The 16,977-nt window shown below is 37.7% G+C and overlaps 2 protein-coding genes across 3 annotated transcripts in view; one reads left to right on the top strand and one right to left on the bottom strand.

Annotated features, from left to right (window-relative positions):
• Nucleotides 1-16,977, top strand: part of LOC149162986 (mediator of RNA polymerase II transcription subunit 18-like) — a 272,392-nt gene that overhangs the window by 94,991 nt on the left and 160,424 nt on the right. The window lies entirely within an intron of this gene.
• LOC149162987 (uncharacterized) lies at nucleotides 5,618-14,982 on the bottom strand. The gene is made up of 4 exons (XM_089435320.1): nucleotides 14,632-14,982; nucleotides 13,398-14,451; nucleotides 5,876-5,926; nucleotides 5,618-5,784 (listed from the first exon to the last, which is right to left on the bottom strand). The coding sequence occupies exons 1-4, from the start codon at nucleotides 14,980-14,982 to the stop codon at nucleotides 5,618-5,620; spliced, it is 1,623 nt and encodes a 540-aa protein (XP_089291446.1).

Here is a 16,977-nt window from a genome sequence, read left to right as displayed (position 1 = left end):
AATAGTTTACACAAATGCTTTAACAACAATTTCTTAGCCAGAAATCAGAGGGCTAGAGACTCAAATGACTCTCTAATTTATAGATAAATCCTCCAAGTGAAAAATAACAACTAGTTTCTTTGATCCTTGTCAAAATAATATCGTTCGTCGAAAAATACTTGATCATCTTTTAATCTTAGCCATTGACTTTTTATTTTTTTGAGGAATTTTCAAATTTATCATTTAATTCCATTTTAATTAGCTCAAAGTTAATTATTTTTATCTAATTTCTTCAAAAAAAATGAATTTGACTTAACCACCAATGCCCAAGCGTCCAATTTTTCTTGAAACACCCAATATTCCCTTAGTGGAGGACCTTCAAAAATTAATTCTTTTAAGACTTATGAATTTTTCAGAGAATTTAATTTTTCTAAGACAATTTAATTTGACTCTAATTAATTAAATTTTTGGCTTAAGATTTAATTTTTAGTTTTGCTAGAAAATTTAATTAATTGACACGAGGGAATTAATTATTTTTTCCACCCTCTAATATTTTAATCATGGTGTCTAAATATGAGAGACCATGAATTATTTTTTTTTTACATAAGATTTATAATTTTAACCCTTAAAAGGGGGAATACCCGTTTGGCTTAGACCCTCAAAAAACATACTGAATCTGCAACACAATATGATTTCGTAGACCCAATGATTTGTAATAAAATAATTTAGCCAATTAGCTTAAATTATTCCCAAATCACTTTTACAGAAGACTTGACTAGAAGACTAGGACTCACCAAGTCTTTGACGAAGAATTCCACCCTAGCTTTGGGGTGAGGTTGGAGGGAAAAACTCTGTCGACAATCTGTGTTTAGAAACACAAATGTATCAGTGAGATGAAAAACCTCCTAGGATGAAATTCTTGTCAAAATAATAGGCAGGCTTAGGTTATTACATACATTCATGGTCTTACTAGTATCATTTACATTACATATCTTGCAGAATGTTTTTACAATGCCATATGAACTGCTGATAGATGATCCGATCTTGTCAAAAAAATTTGGTACTTCCCCTTGGAATTTTGACAAAAAGTGTGCAACAGGAACCATGGTGATGGCCATAAATAGTGGGTAGAGCTCATGTTTGGATTTTGTCCATGTGCTAAATTTGTATGTCCCGACCATCTTTTGCATTTTGTGGTACATTTCCTGTTGAGAGTGGCCAAATCATGTTTTTTTCTTTTTCCTTTTTAGTTGCATCAACCTCTAGGGTATCATTACCAGGCTCGACCCAAGGTGTGAACAAGGGGAGGGGGAGGCTAACCCTTTGTGGACCCTGTTACCTACCATTTTGTGGATGATATCCCTAGGAGAAAATTTTCTCGAAGATGGTTTTCAATCGGTAGCCAACAGCCCCTTATAGCTACCAACTATCTCGTTGTGCCATTTCTTCGCCACCTGAGCCGACCATGTGGTCCCTCACCCATCTGTCATGATCGTATGTTTGAAAGTGGACCTCCTGAACCTAAAGGAATGCCTTTTCATTTGGTAATTGAGTATTGTAGTTTGCTGATAATGGACACTTTTGGGCATGGATTAATGGGGGGATTCAACAGAAAGGGTGGGCTAGGTTTGTGCTTTTGTTCCCTAGACCTCTTTTGGATGTTACCCTTGGATCTTAGTCCCGTGGGATCTCTTTTACTGACCTTTGGGTTTTAGGGTGGTACTACATGGGAAACCCCGATTTTGGTTGCATGGTCCTGCTCTCGCTCCCCCTTCTTCTCCCTCATCCACATACATTATTTCCCTTCCATTATAGCCCCATTCATTATTCTTCCCACCTAGGTCCACATTTCCCCACTGGGTCCACATAGGGTTGGCCTCCCCTTCTCCTTGCCCACACCTTGGGTCGGGCTTGAAACGATGCCCCGGAGTTTGATGCAGCTGAAAAGAAATATAAAAGCATAATTGACCACATTCAATAGGAAAATGTACCACAAAATGCAAAAGATGGCTAGGACAAACACATTTAACACGTGGGCAAAAGACAAATGCATGAGTTCTACCCCATATCCATGGCCATCACCCTGGTTCCTATAGGCCTTAGATGAGCCTCCATTATCATTCTGGAACTGAACCACCCTACCTTAAAAGGGGTATCCACTGCCATACCTTAAACATCATCCTCTTATCCTTTGAGCCCCGAGTAGTTAATCAAAGAAAAATCATAAAAGGCAAAAAGCACATAAAGAAGGGTGGAAAAATCAAGGCTGGGGTATCTTGTACACCACGATTTCTCCCTCCTATACATTATATACCAAGTGCGAGCTTTCCTTAATTAGCTACCCTTGTACTCCGACATGTGGCCTAGGATTGCCCCTCTCATTCCCTATTCCATTGATCTCTTTATCACATGCCACCACCATTTTAAGGATTTACCTTGGACATACTATCCCCTCTAAAGGTAGAAACTACCTAATATGATACTTGGTTAACCCCCTTTGGAGCTTGGAAACGTTAGCACATGCCAAAGCCCACTGTGGAAGGGCATGCCATTATGAAGGTCCCACCTGTTGTCCATGGTTTGTAAGCCCTTTAACTCGATTCCTTTAAATAACTTGTTGTATTGGAAAGCTAGGGGATGCATTGGATCTTATGTAGAATTGGAGGTGGTCTCCATTTTGGGTTTGGTCTCCCCATACGAGGTCCTAATCCTCTACAGGACTACATTGACACATGTAGGGTGTGTGTAGAGAGCCTTGGGCCTCCAAAGTGTTAGTTTTTGGTAGCATCGGATGTGCTCTATCCATGAAAATTGGTGAAGAGGCTAAAGCACATGAGATCTAAAGAACCCAGAAATTGTTTGGTGAAATTTCACCCTGATTGTATTTTATCAAAATAATTAATATTTTTAATGGGCTTCCTAAGTTTAAACTTAGGAAAATTAAAGTATTAATGGGTATTAATCAAAATATGGGTGTGAATGCTCTAGAAAGTGAATCAAGTCAAGTTTTTAATCTTAGCCATTGATTAGAGACTTAATCTCGGCCGTTGAAGTCTCAACGAGAAAAGTATAAGGAGGCTTGGGGTTCATTTAGAAATACACACGGTGAGAACGAATTGATTTAGAGTTTGAAATTTCTGGGGCTAGGAAGCTGAGAAATTCGAACTAAGTGATCATTCTGCAGTAGAGGGGTAATGATGGTTCGGGAATACTGGGCAGAGGGGTGGAGAGCCACTAGTGGAGGCAGCGCAACACCTAGAGGGACTGACACTGGGCCAGTCTGGGCCCATGCAGGCTTCATGCTGAACTAGGGAGAGCCAGAGTAGAGGAGAAGTTGCCCTCATTCAGAAATTTGGAATTTTGTCGGGGAGTTGCCGAAACAGCCGGAGAAGGTTGACGCAGAAGCTCCAAGAGGCAGAAGAGACAACACAGGGATTGACGCAGAGCCTGTAAGGCTGACGCAGGGCCTACGTAGGGCCAACACAGAGATAGCCGGGGTAAGCCAGTTCTGTTGTGGATCAGCCGGAAACTGTTGAGTGAAGTGAGGTAATCTCACTCAGTTTTCCGCCATTATATTTTTCTCTGTAACTGTATTGCCGTGAGGGCATCCAACATTGTATTCAAAACTACTGCTTAATAATATAAAACCCTCAGAGCTGCTGCACCAGTTTTCTCGCATTGGGTTTTTCCGGGGACTATTTTTTCCAAAAGTAACAGTGTGTTGACCACTACGTGTCAACTTCCCAGTAGTACACCCTCTTTTCTTCGCAAAAAGGGATAGCGCTTGATCGACATGTCCGTGCCATTCGATAGTCATCGATAGCTTGATCAATTTATGTTGTAAACCCAGTCTGCATGTATAAATTGTAAATAATCTTAGCAGATATGAGTCATGTATGTAAATTGCCTAGGTGGACCTAATTTTCTAAGTGATAATCTACGTTCCGGAAGGTTTTTCGTCTCATCGATCCATGATCGGCAGAGTTTTCCTTCAGCCTAACCCCAAAGCCGGAATGGATTTTGTCATTAAAATCTTAGGAGAATCCTAGTGTGTTAATATGTTAGATTATAGTTGTGTCACAGAACTGGGTGGTTTATGAGGGTCTATGTCAAATGGGTTTTCCCCCTTGAGATGTAAAGTTGTAAAAGTCATCATGTAAAGTGTCTTGAGGGTTAGAAAATGTTTTTAATCCCCTCATAAGTCCTAAGTCCTAGGTCCTAGGTGATTTTTCCAAAGGCTAAGTTCGAGGATCCATGTAAAAAAAAAAATAAAAAAATTAAAATAATAAAAAAAATAAAATTTATAAAATAAATAAATAAATAAAAAAAAAAAAATTTAGATAAAAATAAAAAAATAAAAAAATAAAGTAAAAACCTAAAAATAATAAAATAATAATATTTTTGAGTAAATAAATGCAGAATTTCAATTTTAAATTCGACGGATGAGATTAAGAGATGTCTTGATCCTCATCGACGGTCGAGATCATTTTGACGTGGATCACTCGAACTAGCTGTTGGGAATTTTTCCTTTAAATAGGGTGCTAGGGGTCATTTGAGATCAGATTAGATCTGAGAGTCTGGTACTAAAGAAAGCTCTCTTGTAGTCATTTTTGTGCAATAAAGAAAGACTTTGGGGTTAAAAATCTTGCTGGTGTTACTCTTCTGAAAATGCTGTAAGATTGTTCTATTTTTTTTTTCTGCATAATTTTATTTTCAGCCATTGATGATAGCTTAATGAAGATTGATCTAGGCACAGGTATCTTGTCTGATCTTTGGGGTTTGAATAATAGTTTAGATTCTGAAATATAGTGGCAGGTATCTCCATTTGATCGGGGTTTCACTATTGTTTTCTCCTTCTATGTTAATGGTTGATTTTAAGCTGTGCAGGAAATCTTTTTTTTTTTTCAGATTACCGAGCGTTAGGGGAAGTTCTCGGCTGAACCAGCGAACTCCCGGGTTGTATTTTTTGAAAGAGCCCAACCAGTTCTTGATCCCGGGCTTATCATTCGAAATATTTTTTATGAATGCATGCAGGGTTTTCTGAAGTGTTCTACATTAAAATTAAAATCTGATAGTATTACTATGATTATTGATAAATCTGGCTTCTTAAGAGCTTTCAGTTTGTAAATACTGTAAATTTTTTGCTGGGTTTAGGGTTTTCAGTTTTTGTTTTATGCACATATCATTTTTGGGTGATTTTTCCTTCCAGGTTGCAGGGTTTTTGAAGATCTCCAAGGTTTATCTGCGCCGTTTTGCTGTCCAAGGGTTTCAATTTCAATTGTTTTTCAGGTTTGGAAGAAATGTTACATCGGTTTCATTGATATCAGCTTCTAGGGTTTGGAATATTTATTCCAAGGACTGCAAAATCGTTTTTCGAATTCCCCAGCTATCCTCAACTGCCAGAAATTTGCATAAAAATAAAAATAAAAACACAGCTCCTTCTTCTTCTCCTTTGTTTCAAAACTCAGCCATATTGCACGCTGCTCTCTTCCATCTGCTCGCTGCCCATCTCTCCACGCAGATAATACTCAATCCCTCTCTGCGTATTCATTCCAGCACTCAGCGCTGCCATCCGTGCCAATCCCTGCAAACATCCTCCCCTCATTTTTTATCACCCTACGCTGCAGCCTTCTCCAGCTTACGTTTTCCTCATAGCTTTCACGCTGTCCATCAGCTCTTCTCCACGCAAACCTGCAGTCAACAACACAAACAGAACTGCGTGTTTTATTTTTGCTCCACGCTGCCTCGCCCTCCTTTCTCCTGCACGCCATCGAAACCACCCGCTGGCCATTGCTCCAGCTCTCTCTGCTCGCGTCCAAACTCATTCCATAAACCCGCAGTCTATCTCACCATCAAACGCAGCAAACGCAGCTTCTCATGATCTGCAATCGTTGACCTCTGCTGCCGTCCTGCTGTCCAAGCCGTCGATTTTCTCTCACCTGCGGACCTGTATATGCAGCCAGCAAAAAGAAATGAAGTATTTTCCAATTTTTTTTTTGATGCGTAGGTCTTTTATGAGTTTTGGGCAGTAGTTTAATCTTTCGTTTTAATTTTTTTTTTTATATAGCTAGAGTTTAGTTTTAGATCTTCTCCTTTCAGTCACGTTTTATTTTAAATTTTCTTAGTTTAGAACTTTAAAATCATGAAATATATAAATCAAATTAAAAAAAAGGGTTTTGTTTAGTAGAGCTAGATTTAGTTTTGTTTTAATTTTTTTAGAATTAGTTTAGTTTAAATTCAAGTATTTTAATTTTTATTTGCTTTAACCTTTTTTTTTAGGTTAGATTTTAGTTTAGTTTTTGATTAAAAAAAAAAAATTGAAAATTTCAGTCTTGGCTCTGGAATTTCTTAGGCTTCATTTTTTTTATGCTAAGGCTAAAATTTTGACCTAGGAATTGGTGTTTAATATGATTCAGTGTTCATCTGAGGATTGACTGCATGAATGTGATCTCTGGTTAATATTTTATGTGATTGTTCAAAGCACTTTATCTTTCGAAATTTCAATTGCTGGAGTATCATTTAAGCATTTTCTCGCATTTGATAAAAATTTATTTTTGTTTGAATGGTTGCTCTACATGGTTTATATTTCTGCAGCATCTAATAATTAATCGTTTAAACATTAAATGAGCAAGGCACTGGTCCATTAAGTTTAACAAAATCAATTTAGTGCTTGTTTCTTCGTGTCTCCCAACCCAACTGGTTGACAGTTGGTCTTCATCACCTCATAGGGTCTACCCCCTTAGCTGCGGGAGACAGGCTTAAACGGAGAGATCAGGGATCAGAGTGACAGCCCCTAGTCTGAGCGTTGTCGTGTCAATCTGTGCGACAACATTTTTTGGCGCCGTTGCCGGGGACAGAGTTTTTCTGTTCCTGGCGTTTCAACGACATTCATCTTCTCATTTCTCATCATTCTTTCATCTTTCTCATCTCTCATTTGAGCTGGCAGATTCAACATTTTTGGTTATCATTTGGATCTTTTATCGCCTTATCTTTCGTCATATCAGCAACTACTCTTCAGTTTTTTTCTTGTTTGGGTGGCGACTCCTCTCTCATATTTGCTTGTTGGTTGATTTTTGGATCCTAGAATTAGATTCATTGTTCAAGTGGCGACTCCACTTCTTTCATCTCTTATTTTTCTTGAACATAAATCTCTTTCTATCATCCATTTGATCCCTTATTATTCATCATGGATTATTCATTTAAACCATGTCATTTTACTGATAATCTCCATGATTTTCCGAAAGAGGCCATTTCTAAATTATTTAAGTTCTAAGGTGGTGATTCGGTCGCTGTTAGACAACATTTAAACGGGTTTACTTGTGTAATGATCATATATTGTAGACTTCCTCAATATAATCATGAAGATGTCAAGATGCGTCTATTTGTCCATTCTTTAAAGGGTGATGCTTTGAACTGGTTTAATAGTTGTCCTGAAGATTCCTTCATTTCTTTGCAAGACATTGTTGATGCTTTTAAAGATAGATATGGTGATCCAGATAGCTCACCTTGTGCCCCTAAAATCGTGCAACAGAATGAAAGTAATCTTATAAAAGGTTCAGCTGTCGAAGAAAGATTTCAAGACAATTCTTCATATCAGAATGTGCCATCCACTTGTACCATTGCAGATCATAGTAGTGTTGACAATGAAAAGGAAGATCATAAGCAAATTATACAAGAACTATTGCTACTGGTAAGAAATATGGAGATAAATCAAACTAATTACGCCAATGATGTGAGAAATTTATGCACTCACCTGGAAAAGCGTAATAGGGAGATGGAGATCATGCAAAATCAACATAGTAAGGAAATTGAAGCCATGAAGATTAATCATGACACAGAAATTAGTTTTATGCAAAGAAAGATGTCAGGTTTAGAGGAAAATATGACGACCATGCAAGCAAATCATAAGAAAGAGATAAACTCTATGCAACATTGCTTGATGACCATGGAAGAAGACCATGCCAGGGAAATCAGTGCTATAAGGGTTGAACACTCTAGTCAAATAGACGCCATTAAAATACAGTTTCAGAAATTTCAATAGTAGTTGGAAGATGAAGGAAACCATGAAAAATCAATAGATCAAGAGCCTTCTTATCCGCTGCAACAAGCTCCATCTTACTATGAGGAGGTCATTGGTTCGATTGAAAGGTGGTTAATTGAAGGTGATCCAGATAGAATTAAAAATGATAAAGATCAGATGCAGGATAAAGAAAGACATGTCATGCATATCTTACATACTTCATCTAATAGCTTTGAAGCAGAAAGTTCCATGTCATCAGTGATGTTGCCTGCCAGGAAGAAAAAGTGCAAAAGAAAGAGAATGAGAAGAAGATTTGATGCATCAGACGGCCGCGAGCAACTTGATTTTCGGATAGGAAAAAGTCCTACCATATGTAGAATTGGACATGGCACACCCGACAAGCAGCCGACAGATTTGCCTGAAAGCAGGCAAATGCTCAGTATACACTATATTGAACACATCTGATGCCATGGGGCATCCTCTGTATTTCTAACCTTACTCCTTGTTTTTTCATCATTTTCATTTCCTGTTTTAGGATTAAGATTTACTTTTCATGTTACTAGATAGTTAATAAATGAAGAGCTTATATTTTTCCTGTGCTTAACGTTATATGATGATTTTTTTGGATGGACGCTACTTATGTCTTGTGTGTTGCATGGGTGCAGATTCTGGATTCTCACATTCCTACAGTGCAGCAAAGTGTCCCCAAGTGGAGCCAGATGTTGACCACTACGTGTCAACTTCCCAGCAGTACACCCTCTTTTCTTCGCAAAAAAGGGATAACGCTTGATCGACATGTCCGTGCCATTCGACAGTCATCGACAACTTCATCAATTTATGTTGTAAACCCAGTCTGCATGTATAAATTGTAAATAATCTTAGCAAATATGAGTCATGTATGTAAATTGCCTAGGTGGACCTAATTTTCTAAGTGATAATCTACGTTCCGGAAGGTTTTTCGTCTCACCGATCCATGATCGGCAGAGTTTTCCTTCAACCTAACCCAAAAGCCGGAATGGATTTTGTCATTAGAATCTTAGGAGAATCCTAGTGTGTTAATCTGCTAGATTATAGTTGTGTCACAGAACTGGGTGGTTAATGAGGGTCTATGTCAAATGGGTTTTCCCCCTTGAGATGTAAAGTTGTAAAAGTCATCATGTAAAGTGTCTTGAGGGTTAGAAAATGTTTTTAATCCCCTCATAAGTCCTAAGTCCTAGGTCCTAGGTGATTTTTCCAAAGGCTAAGTTCGAGGATTCATGTAAAAAATAAATTAAAAAAAAAAATAAAAAATAATAAAATTTATAAAATAAATTAAAAAATAAATAAATAAAAATTTAGATAAAAATAAAAAAATAAAAAAATAAAGTAAAAACCTAAAAATAATAAAATAATAATATTTTTGAGTAAATAAATGCAGAATTTCAATTTTAAATTCGACGGATGAGATTAAGAGATGTCTTGATCCTCATCGACGATCAAGATCATTTTGACGTGGATCACTCGAACTAGCTGTTGGGAAATTTTCCTTTAAATAGGGTGCTAGGGGTCATTTGAGATCAGATTAGATCTGAGAGTCTAGTACTAAAAAAGCTCTCTTGTAGTCATTTTTGTGCAATAAAGAAAGACTCTGGGGTTAAAAATCTTGCTGGTGTTACTCTTATGAAAATGCTGTAAGATTGTTCTATTTTTTTTCTGCATAATTTTATTTTCAGCTATTGATGATAGCTTAATGAAAATTGATCTAGGCACAGGTATCTTGTCTGATCTTTGGGGTTTGAATAATAGTTTAGATTCTGAAATATAGTGGCAGGTATCTCCATTTGATCGGGGTTTCACTATTGTTTTCTCCTTCTATGTTAATGGTTGATTTTAAGCTGTGCAGGAAATCCTTTTTTTTCTTCAGATTACCGGGCGTTAGGGGAAGTTCTCGGATGAACCAACCAACTCCCGGGTTGTGTTTTCTGAAAGAGCCCAGCCAGTTCTTGATCCCGGGCTTATCATTCGAAATATTTTTTATGAATGCATGCAGGGTTTTCTGAAGCATTTTACCTTAAAATTAAATTCTGATAATATTACTGTGATTATTGATAAATCTGGCTTCTTAAGAGCTTTCAGTTTGTAAATACTGTAAATTTTTTGCTGGGTTTAGGGTTTTCAGTTTTTGTTTTATGCACATATCATTTTTGGGTGATTTTTCCTTCCAGGTTGCAGGGTTTCTGAAGATTTCCAAGGTTTATCTGCGCCGTTTCGCTGTCCAAGGGTTTCAATTTCAATTGTTTTTCAGGTCCGGAAGAAATTTTACATCGGTTTCATTGATATCAGCTTCTGGGGTTTGGAATATTTTTCCAAGGACTGCAAAATCGTTTTTCAAATTCCCCAGCTATCCTCAGCTGCCAGAAATCTGCATAAAAATAAAAATAAAAACGCAGCTCCTTCTTCTTCTCCTTTGTTTCAAAACTCAGCCATATTGCACGCTGCTCTCTTCCATCTGCTCGCTGCCCATCTCTCCACACAGATAATACTCAATCCCTCTCTGCGTATTCATTCCAGCACTCAACGCTACCATCCGTGCCAATCCCTGCAAACATCCTCCCCTCATTTTTATCACCCTATGCTGTAGCCTTCTCCAGCTTACGTTTTCCTCATAGTTTTCACGCTGTCTATCAGCTCTTCTCCATGCAAACCTGCAGTCAACAATACAAACAGAACTGTGTGTTTTATTTTTGCTCCACGCTGCCTCGCCCTCCTTTCTCCTGCACGCCATCGAAACCACCTGCTGGCCATTGCTCCAGCTCTCTCTGCTCGCGTCCAAACTCATTCCATAAACCCGTAGTCTATCTCACCATCAAACGGAGCAAACGCAACTTCTCATGATCTGCAATCATTGACCTCTGCTGTCGTCCTGCTGTCCAAGCCGTCGATTTTCTCTCACCTGCGGACTTGTATATGCAGCCAGCAAAAATAAGTGAAGTATTTTCCAATTTTTTTTTGATGTGTAGGTCTTTTATGAGTTTTGGGCAGTAGTTTAATCTTTCGTTTTAATTTTTTTTTATATAGCTAGAGTTTAGTTTTAGATCTTCTCCTTTCAGTCACGTTTTATTTTAAATTTTCTTAGTTTAGAACTTTAAAATCATGAAATATATAAATCAAATAAAGAAAAAAGGTTTTCGTTTAGTAGAGCTAGATTTAGTTTTGTTTTAATTTTTTTAGAATTAGTTTAGTTTAAATTCAAGTATTTTAATTTTTATTTGCTTTAACCTTTTTTTTTTTAGGTTAGATTTTAGTTTAGCTTTTGATTAAAAAAAAAAAAAATTTGAAAATTTCAGTCTTGGCTCTCGAATTTCATAGGTTTCATTCTTTTATGCTAAGGCTAAAATTTTGACCTGGGAATTGGTGTTTAATATGATTCAATGTTCATCTGAGGATTAACTGTATGAATGTGATCTCTGGTTAATATTTTATGTGATTGTTCAAAGCACTTTATCTTTCGAAATTTCAATTGCTGGAGTATCATTTAAGCATTTTATCGCATTTGATAAAAAATTATTTTTGTTTGAATGGTTGCTCTACATGGTTTATATTTCTGCAGCATCTGATAATTAATCGTTTAAACATTAAATCCGCAAGGCACTGATCCATTAAGCTTAACAAAATCAATTTAGTGCTTGTTTCTTCGTGTCTCCCAACCCAACTGGTCGACAGTTGGTCTTCATCACCTCATAAGGTCTACCCCCCTTAGCCGCGGGAGACAGGCTTAAACGGAGAGATCAGGGATCAGAGTGACAGCCCCTGGTCTGAGCGTTGTCGTGTCAATCTGTGCGACAACACGGTGTCCTATGTATCTTGTTGTTTGCTCAGTTTCTTGTTTCATGTAATCAAATTAAATTGGTGTAGGTTGCAACAGTAATTTACTTAAGTATTTTTTCAGAAAATAACTTGATAATGTATATTGAAATCAAGTAGGAGAAGTAAATTCAGTTTTGTTGCAGTAGGGGTTCCTTGAGTATAGGAATTTTCACATGGAATCAGAGCATTGATTTTGACACGGGAAGAGCAGATCCAACGCTGAGCAGAGAGGCCAATAGCTTCATTTGGCAGCAATTCGAATCCCCTTGAAGAGATTGCGCAGTTCTTGTTGGGAAAACAGAGATTCTGAGGAAATCTCTCTCTGAGAGAGTCGACAGAGGTATGATTTCCAGTTTGTGAGCTTGCAGAGGCAGAGCGAGTGACGCAGAGCATTAGGGTAGTGCTTGAAGGGTGCAGTTTCTGCCGGGGCAGAAATCTGTCGGAAAAGAGCGAAGACACATAGAAGGGGAATTTTCTCCTCAAAGGACTTTTTTCGCCAAAAGTTCGATTTTTTCACTTTCCGGGCAGCAGACCAATGCTGCACAGTGACTAGAGGAGTCAATTCGACAATTTGGGTGAGATGGCTTCACATGTGCTCAGAGATCAAAACAGGTTGGAAGAAGCTTCCAACTATATGGAAGACCAGAATATTAGTTGTTCTGGAGGAGAACGATCTCGAAGCTTATGTCAAGAGTGTTGTTGTTGTTCCTATGGACAATGATCAAAAGAAGAAGTACAAGGTCGAGCAGGGAAAGGAGAAGAGGTTCATACTTGATGGAGTTCGAGATCATGTGGTCTCACACTTGCAGGGCAAAGATACAACCCGAGAAATGTGGGAAGCTTTGTCCTCACTATATGAAGGTTCTTTCGAACAGCGGAAGATGTACCTAGAACAAAAGTTGCAGCGGACATTGATGTAGAAGGGAGAAGGGGTTAACTCCTATCTTCAACGCTAAGTTACCAGAAAACGGATACGGGAACAGATACGGGTACGGGGTTTGAAACGGATACGACAAATTTTCAAAAAATCTGGATACGATACGGCAGGAAACGGCACATAATAATATATATATATATATATATATATATTAAAAATAAAAAATTCATATTACCATTCATATTTCAGAATCTAAATTATCATCTATGATCTATCATGATTCATGATTCATCATCATCAATTCAAGTTTCAACTTTCAACATATGCCATATGGCATAAACATTCAACATTGCCATCATCATTAACGATTATTATAACATTCATGATTCAAGTTTCAAGTTTCAACATATCATCAGACATCAAGTTTTTGTTTCAAATTTCAAACATCAAGTTATCAACATGACAAGTTACACAAACACCATCATTACCAAAATTAATAATGCATACTAATTACTACATACTATGAAAGTACAAAATGAACTATGACTGGCAGTCTACTATCATAATATCATTACTCATAATTCATATGGTTGTTCAAAAGTTTAAAAGTTAAAAGTTAAAACACCATCATAAATTACAAATTTTACATATCATCAAATATGTCTTCATTCATGCCACTATAATGTTCCACTTCCACATCCTCTCTAGAAGTGGCACTGGGAGTGGGAACATTGCTTCCATGTCCACTTGAAGATGCACCTATTCCCAGTGATGGCTCCGAATCAAACAAACTCATGTGAGACATGGCATTCAATGTCATATCCAAGTCAGGCAACTCTGGTTCCACGTCCCATAATTTGGTGGGCCCAAATTTGTATTCATCTCTCTTGTGTGACAGAAGGCGAAGGTTTGAATGAATATACACTAGTTCCTCAGCCTTCTTAGAGCCCAATCTGTTTCGCTTCACTGAATGGATGAAGCCGTATGTACTCCAGTTCCTTTCTGCTGAAGAAGAACTAGCAACCTGTGACAAGACCTTGATGGCCAATTTTTGGATATGTGGAAGTGCCCTACCATAGAATTTCCACCACTCAATTGGACTTAATCTGCTCTTGTCCCGCATACACTCAATATCACAATCCCAACCCTCCGATCCCACAAAATGAGAAAACTGTGCACGAATCCGAAGCCCAATTTCAGGATCTACAAAAAGCTTTCTAAAAGCATTTTTAAATCCTTCTGCGACTTTTGGGTCTTTGTTTGGTGCGCTTCTTTCTGGATCACGTAGCAACTCTGCAGCATAATATTTTGGATTCAGTGCATAGGCTAAAAGGTGCAATGGGGTGGTCATCTTGTTCCACCTTTTGGTCAATATATCTTTTACTTCTCTGTAAAAGATTTCATCTGGGTCATTCTCCTTGGCATTTATAACCAACCTTATCTTCTCTATCATGGAATCAATGCCCTCATACACCTCTCCCAGATTAGGCATATCTGTGTCAAACATACGAAGCAAATCCACAATTGGCTTAGTAAATGCCAAGAGGTACTCCACCTTATCCCACCATTCATCATCAACAACCAACCGTTTCATTGCTTGTGCTCTATCAGATTGGGATTGCCTCCATTGATTCCAAAGAGAACTGCATACCATTGATTGTAATGCATCTTTCACCTGCATGAGCCTTGTTAAGACTATGATGTGAGAAGCAAATCGAGTCTCAGCAACCTGCAGGTGTCAAATTGCCAATGTTTCAAATTTCAATCAATTTGAAAATCAAAAATCATAATTTGAATCAAATTTGAAATTATTTGATTGAATAACCTATTATGATTCATCAATTTAGATATTTGAATTTAGAGTCAAATATTTAATAAACTTTAAACTTTAAAGTTTAAGTATATGTACCTTAAGGAGCTCCAACTTAGCAAATTCCCTGTAGATGCCTTGGGACATGTGGTGGTTTGTGATAAAGGCTTGAATTTCTTTTGCCTCTTCAAATATTTTTCGAATCCACTCAATTTGCTTCCCCAACTTGCTCAACATGAGGTTCAATGAATGCACAGCACAAGGGGTCCAAAAAATGTGTTGATATTTGCCTTCAACAATTAGGCCTGCTGCTCTACACACCGTTGCATTGTCAGTTATTACCTGGACAACATTTTCAGGCCCCACCAATTCAATTGCTTCATTCAAGATGTTAGCAATGAATTGAGAATCTTTCACCTGCCCCTCACAATCCACTGCCTTCAAAAACATTGCCCCATGTGGGCTCTGAGCAATCACATTGATCAAAGGCCTATTTCTTTGATCTTTCCATCCATCAGAAATGATGGACACCCCTGAAATGAGCCATGAATCACGAATGGGGGCTAATTTAGCCTCCAAATCTAACTTTTGAGCACTCAACAATGTGGTGCGTATCTTCTCATACCCAGGGCTCTTGTACCCTCTTGGGGCTTCATTCAAACATTTTACCATCTTTGCCCAGTAAGGAGATCGCACAAGGTTAAAGGGAAGGCCATTTGCATAAATGCATTGGGCTACAGCTGCATTTGCTATCTCTCGAGCATCATTATTAAAACTCTTCTCAAGCGGTCCCAAGTTTGACCACTTTGACCCAACAATTCCATGAGAATAAAGTGGAGGCTTTGATGAAGATGCTCCCAACCTTGTTGAGTGTTTTAAATGGGAGGCAGGATTTGCTTCATTTGCTTTAGCATCTGCCTCTTCTTGTTCTCTCTGATATTTTGCAATTTTTACCTTGCTTAAACCATTTCCATCTTTCCCATTCTCTTTAGGTGGGCCACTACATATTCGAACCCCATTGTTTTTTAACCCAAGCAAATGTGCTTTAACCCGTGTGTATGACCCCTTAAACTCCTTTTTACACTCACTGCAAACCCATGCCAATGATCCACCTCCTTGGATCTTCCCAACAGTAGTGACATATTTCCAAAGTGGTGACTTTGGATCAACTTTCTGGGTTGTTTCAGTTTCCTGTGCCACTTCCTCTGCCTCATGAATGGCTGAACTTGAAGTTGCCATGAATGATGATGACATTCACTGAAGTCTGAAACTGAAAAAAGAAAATTGACAAATATCAGTCTTCAGATATGTATTTTACTATTTAAAAAAATTTATTTGGTCATTTCTGGATGCTAATAAAATTATGTCATCATTTATTTATAAAATTATATGCCTTTCTCTTTACTCTGTTCCATAATGACAGCGAACATTGAAGCAAGAACAACAGCCACTATTGGGGAAACTCAACATGAAGATTCCATCGAATTGAAGAAATGATTGAGAGAATTCGTGGGATACTGTGATTCCATCATCAAACATTTTGAAATGGGTTTTTCAGTTCAACTTTTAATATTAACAATTTAATAGAAGGAAAATATGAGTAACAGGAAACATCAACATTAACTAAAAATAAATTCCCAAAAAGAGTTCGAGGTCAACTGGACATCATGACTAGTCACTACACTAAATGTGATCCACCTGATGACGAAGGGGGCTAGGTTTATTTTTTTTGGGGGTTGGAAGGATTGTGATGCTGGTGGAAGTTGGGCTTATGGGATCATATTTTTCGAGTCTGGAACTATATGTGAAGGATCTTGCATGGAACTGTGTAAAAGGAAGAAGCTGAGATAGTCCTGGAATTATGTGAAGCCTGAAGGGTAAAGCCTGAAAATCTATATGAACTCTTGAACGGATTGCTTCAGCAGTAGTGTCATTGAAATAGATATCATGTACTGACACTAAACTGTAATTCAGGGAGTGTCTGATAAGTAATTATGAATGCCCATAATACTGTATTGTCTTTCACAAGTGCTGAGCTAAGAGGCCTCCATTGCATTTTGTTTGTGGTACTGGTGCACTGGTTTTAATGATAACTATTTCTGAGCTTATTTTATAGGTAAACCGTAAAACTAAAGTTCTTCATTGAAGTGTATTTCTTGTGATGCACGTTATGTTTTTTATTGAAAATGACAATTAACTCAGAAAAATATATAAATCACACATATAAAAACCAGAGACACAATATTGACGGAAAAAGGCTGAAGCCTCATGTATTCTCTCTCACTCTCATTCTGACATCAAAATAATTGAAATAGTGTTACAAATAAATAGATGAGAGATATTGGTCTCAAGATAGTGCGTGCTATCTTGGACATCTTTGGTTGAGATAATTTCTCCTTTGGTTGAGATAATTTCTCACCAGACACAACAATATAGGAGTTACCT

The sequence above is a fragment of the Pinus tabuliformis genome, chromosome 5_2 (genome assembly GCF_031772625.1).
Source record: "Pinus tabuliformis cultivar Carrire ecotype Pingquan chromosome 5_2, CPIR1, whole genome shotgun sequence".
NCBI lineage: Eukaryota > Viridiplantae > Streptophyta > Pinopsida > Pinales > Pinaceae > Pinus > Pinus tabuliformis.
Note: the sequence above shows the minus strand (reverse complement) of the source record. Positions and strands in the feature narration are given on the sequence as shown.

Coding starts and splice junctions, on each gene's coding strand:
- LOC149162987 (XM_089435320.1), bottom strand. CDS start 14,982: ATGTTTTTGAAGGCAGTGGATTGTGAGGGGCAGGTGAAAGATTCTCAA. Junction 5,927..13,397: donor GGAAGTGGAACATTATAGTG/GCATGAATGAAG, acceptor CTGCATATACAG/GTCCGCAGGTGAGAGAAAAT. Junction 5,785..5,875: donor ACAGCAGGACGGCAGCAGAG/GTCAACGATTGC, acceptor GGACGCGAGCAG/AGAGAGCTGGAGCAATGGCC.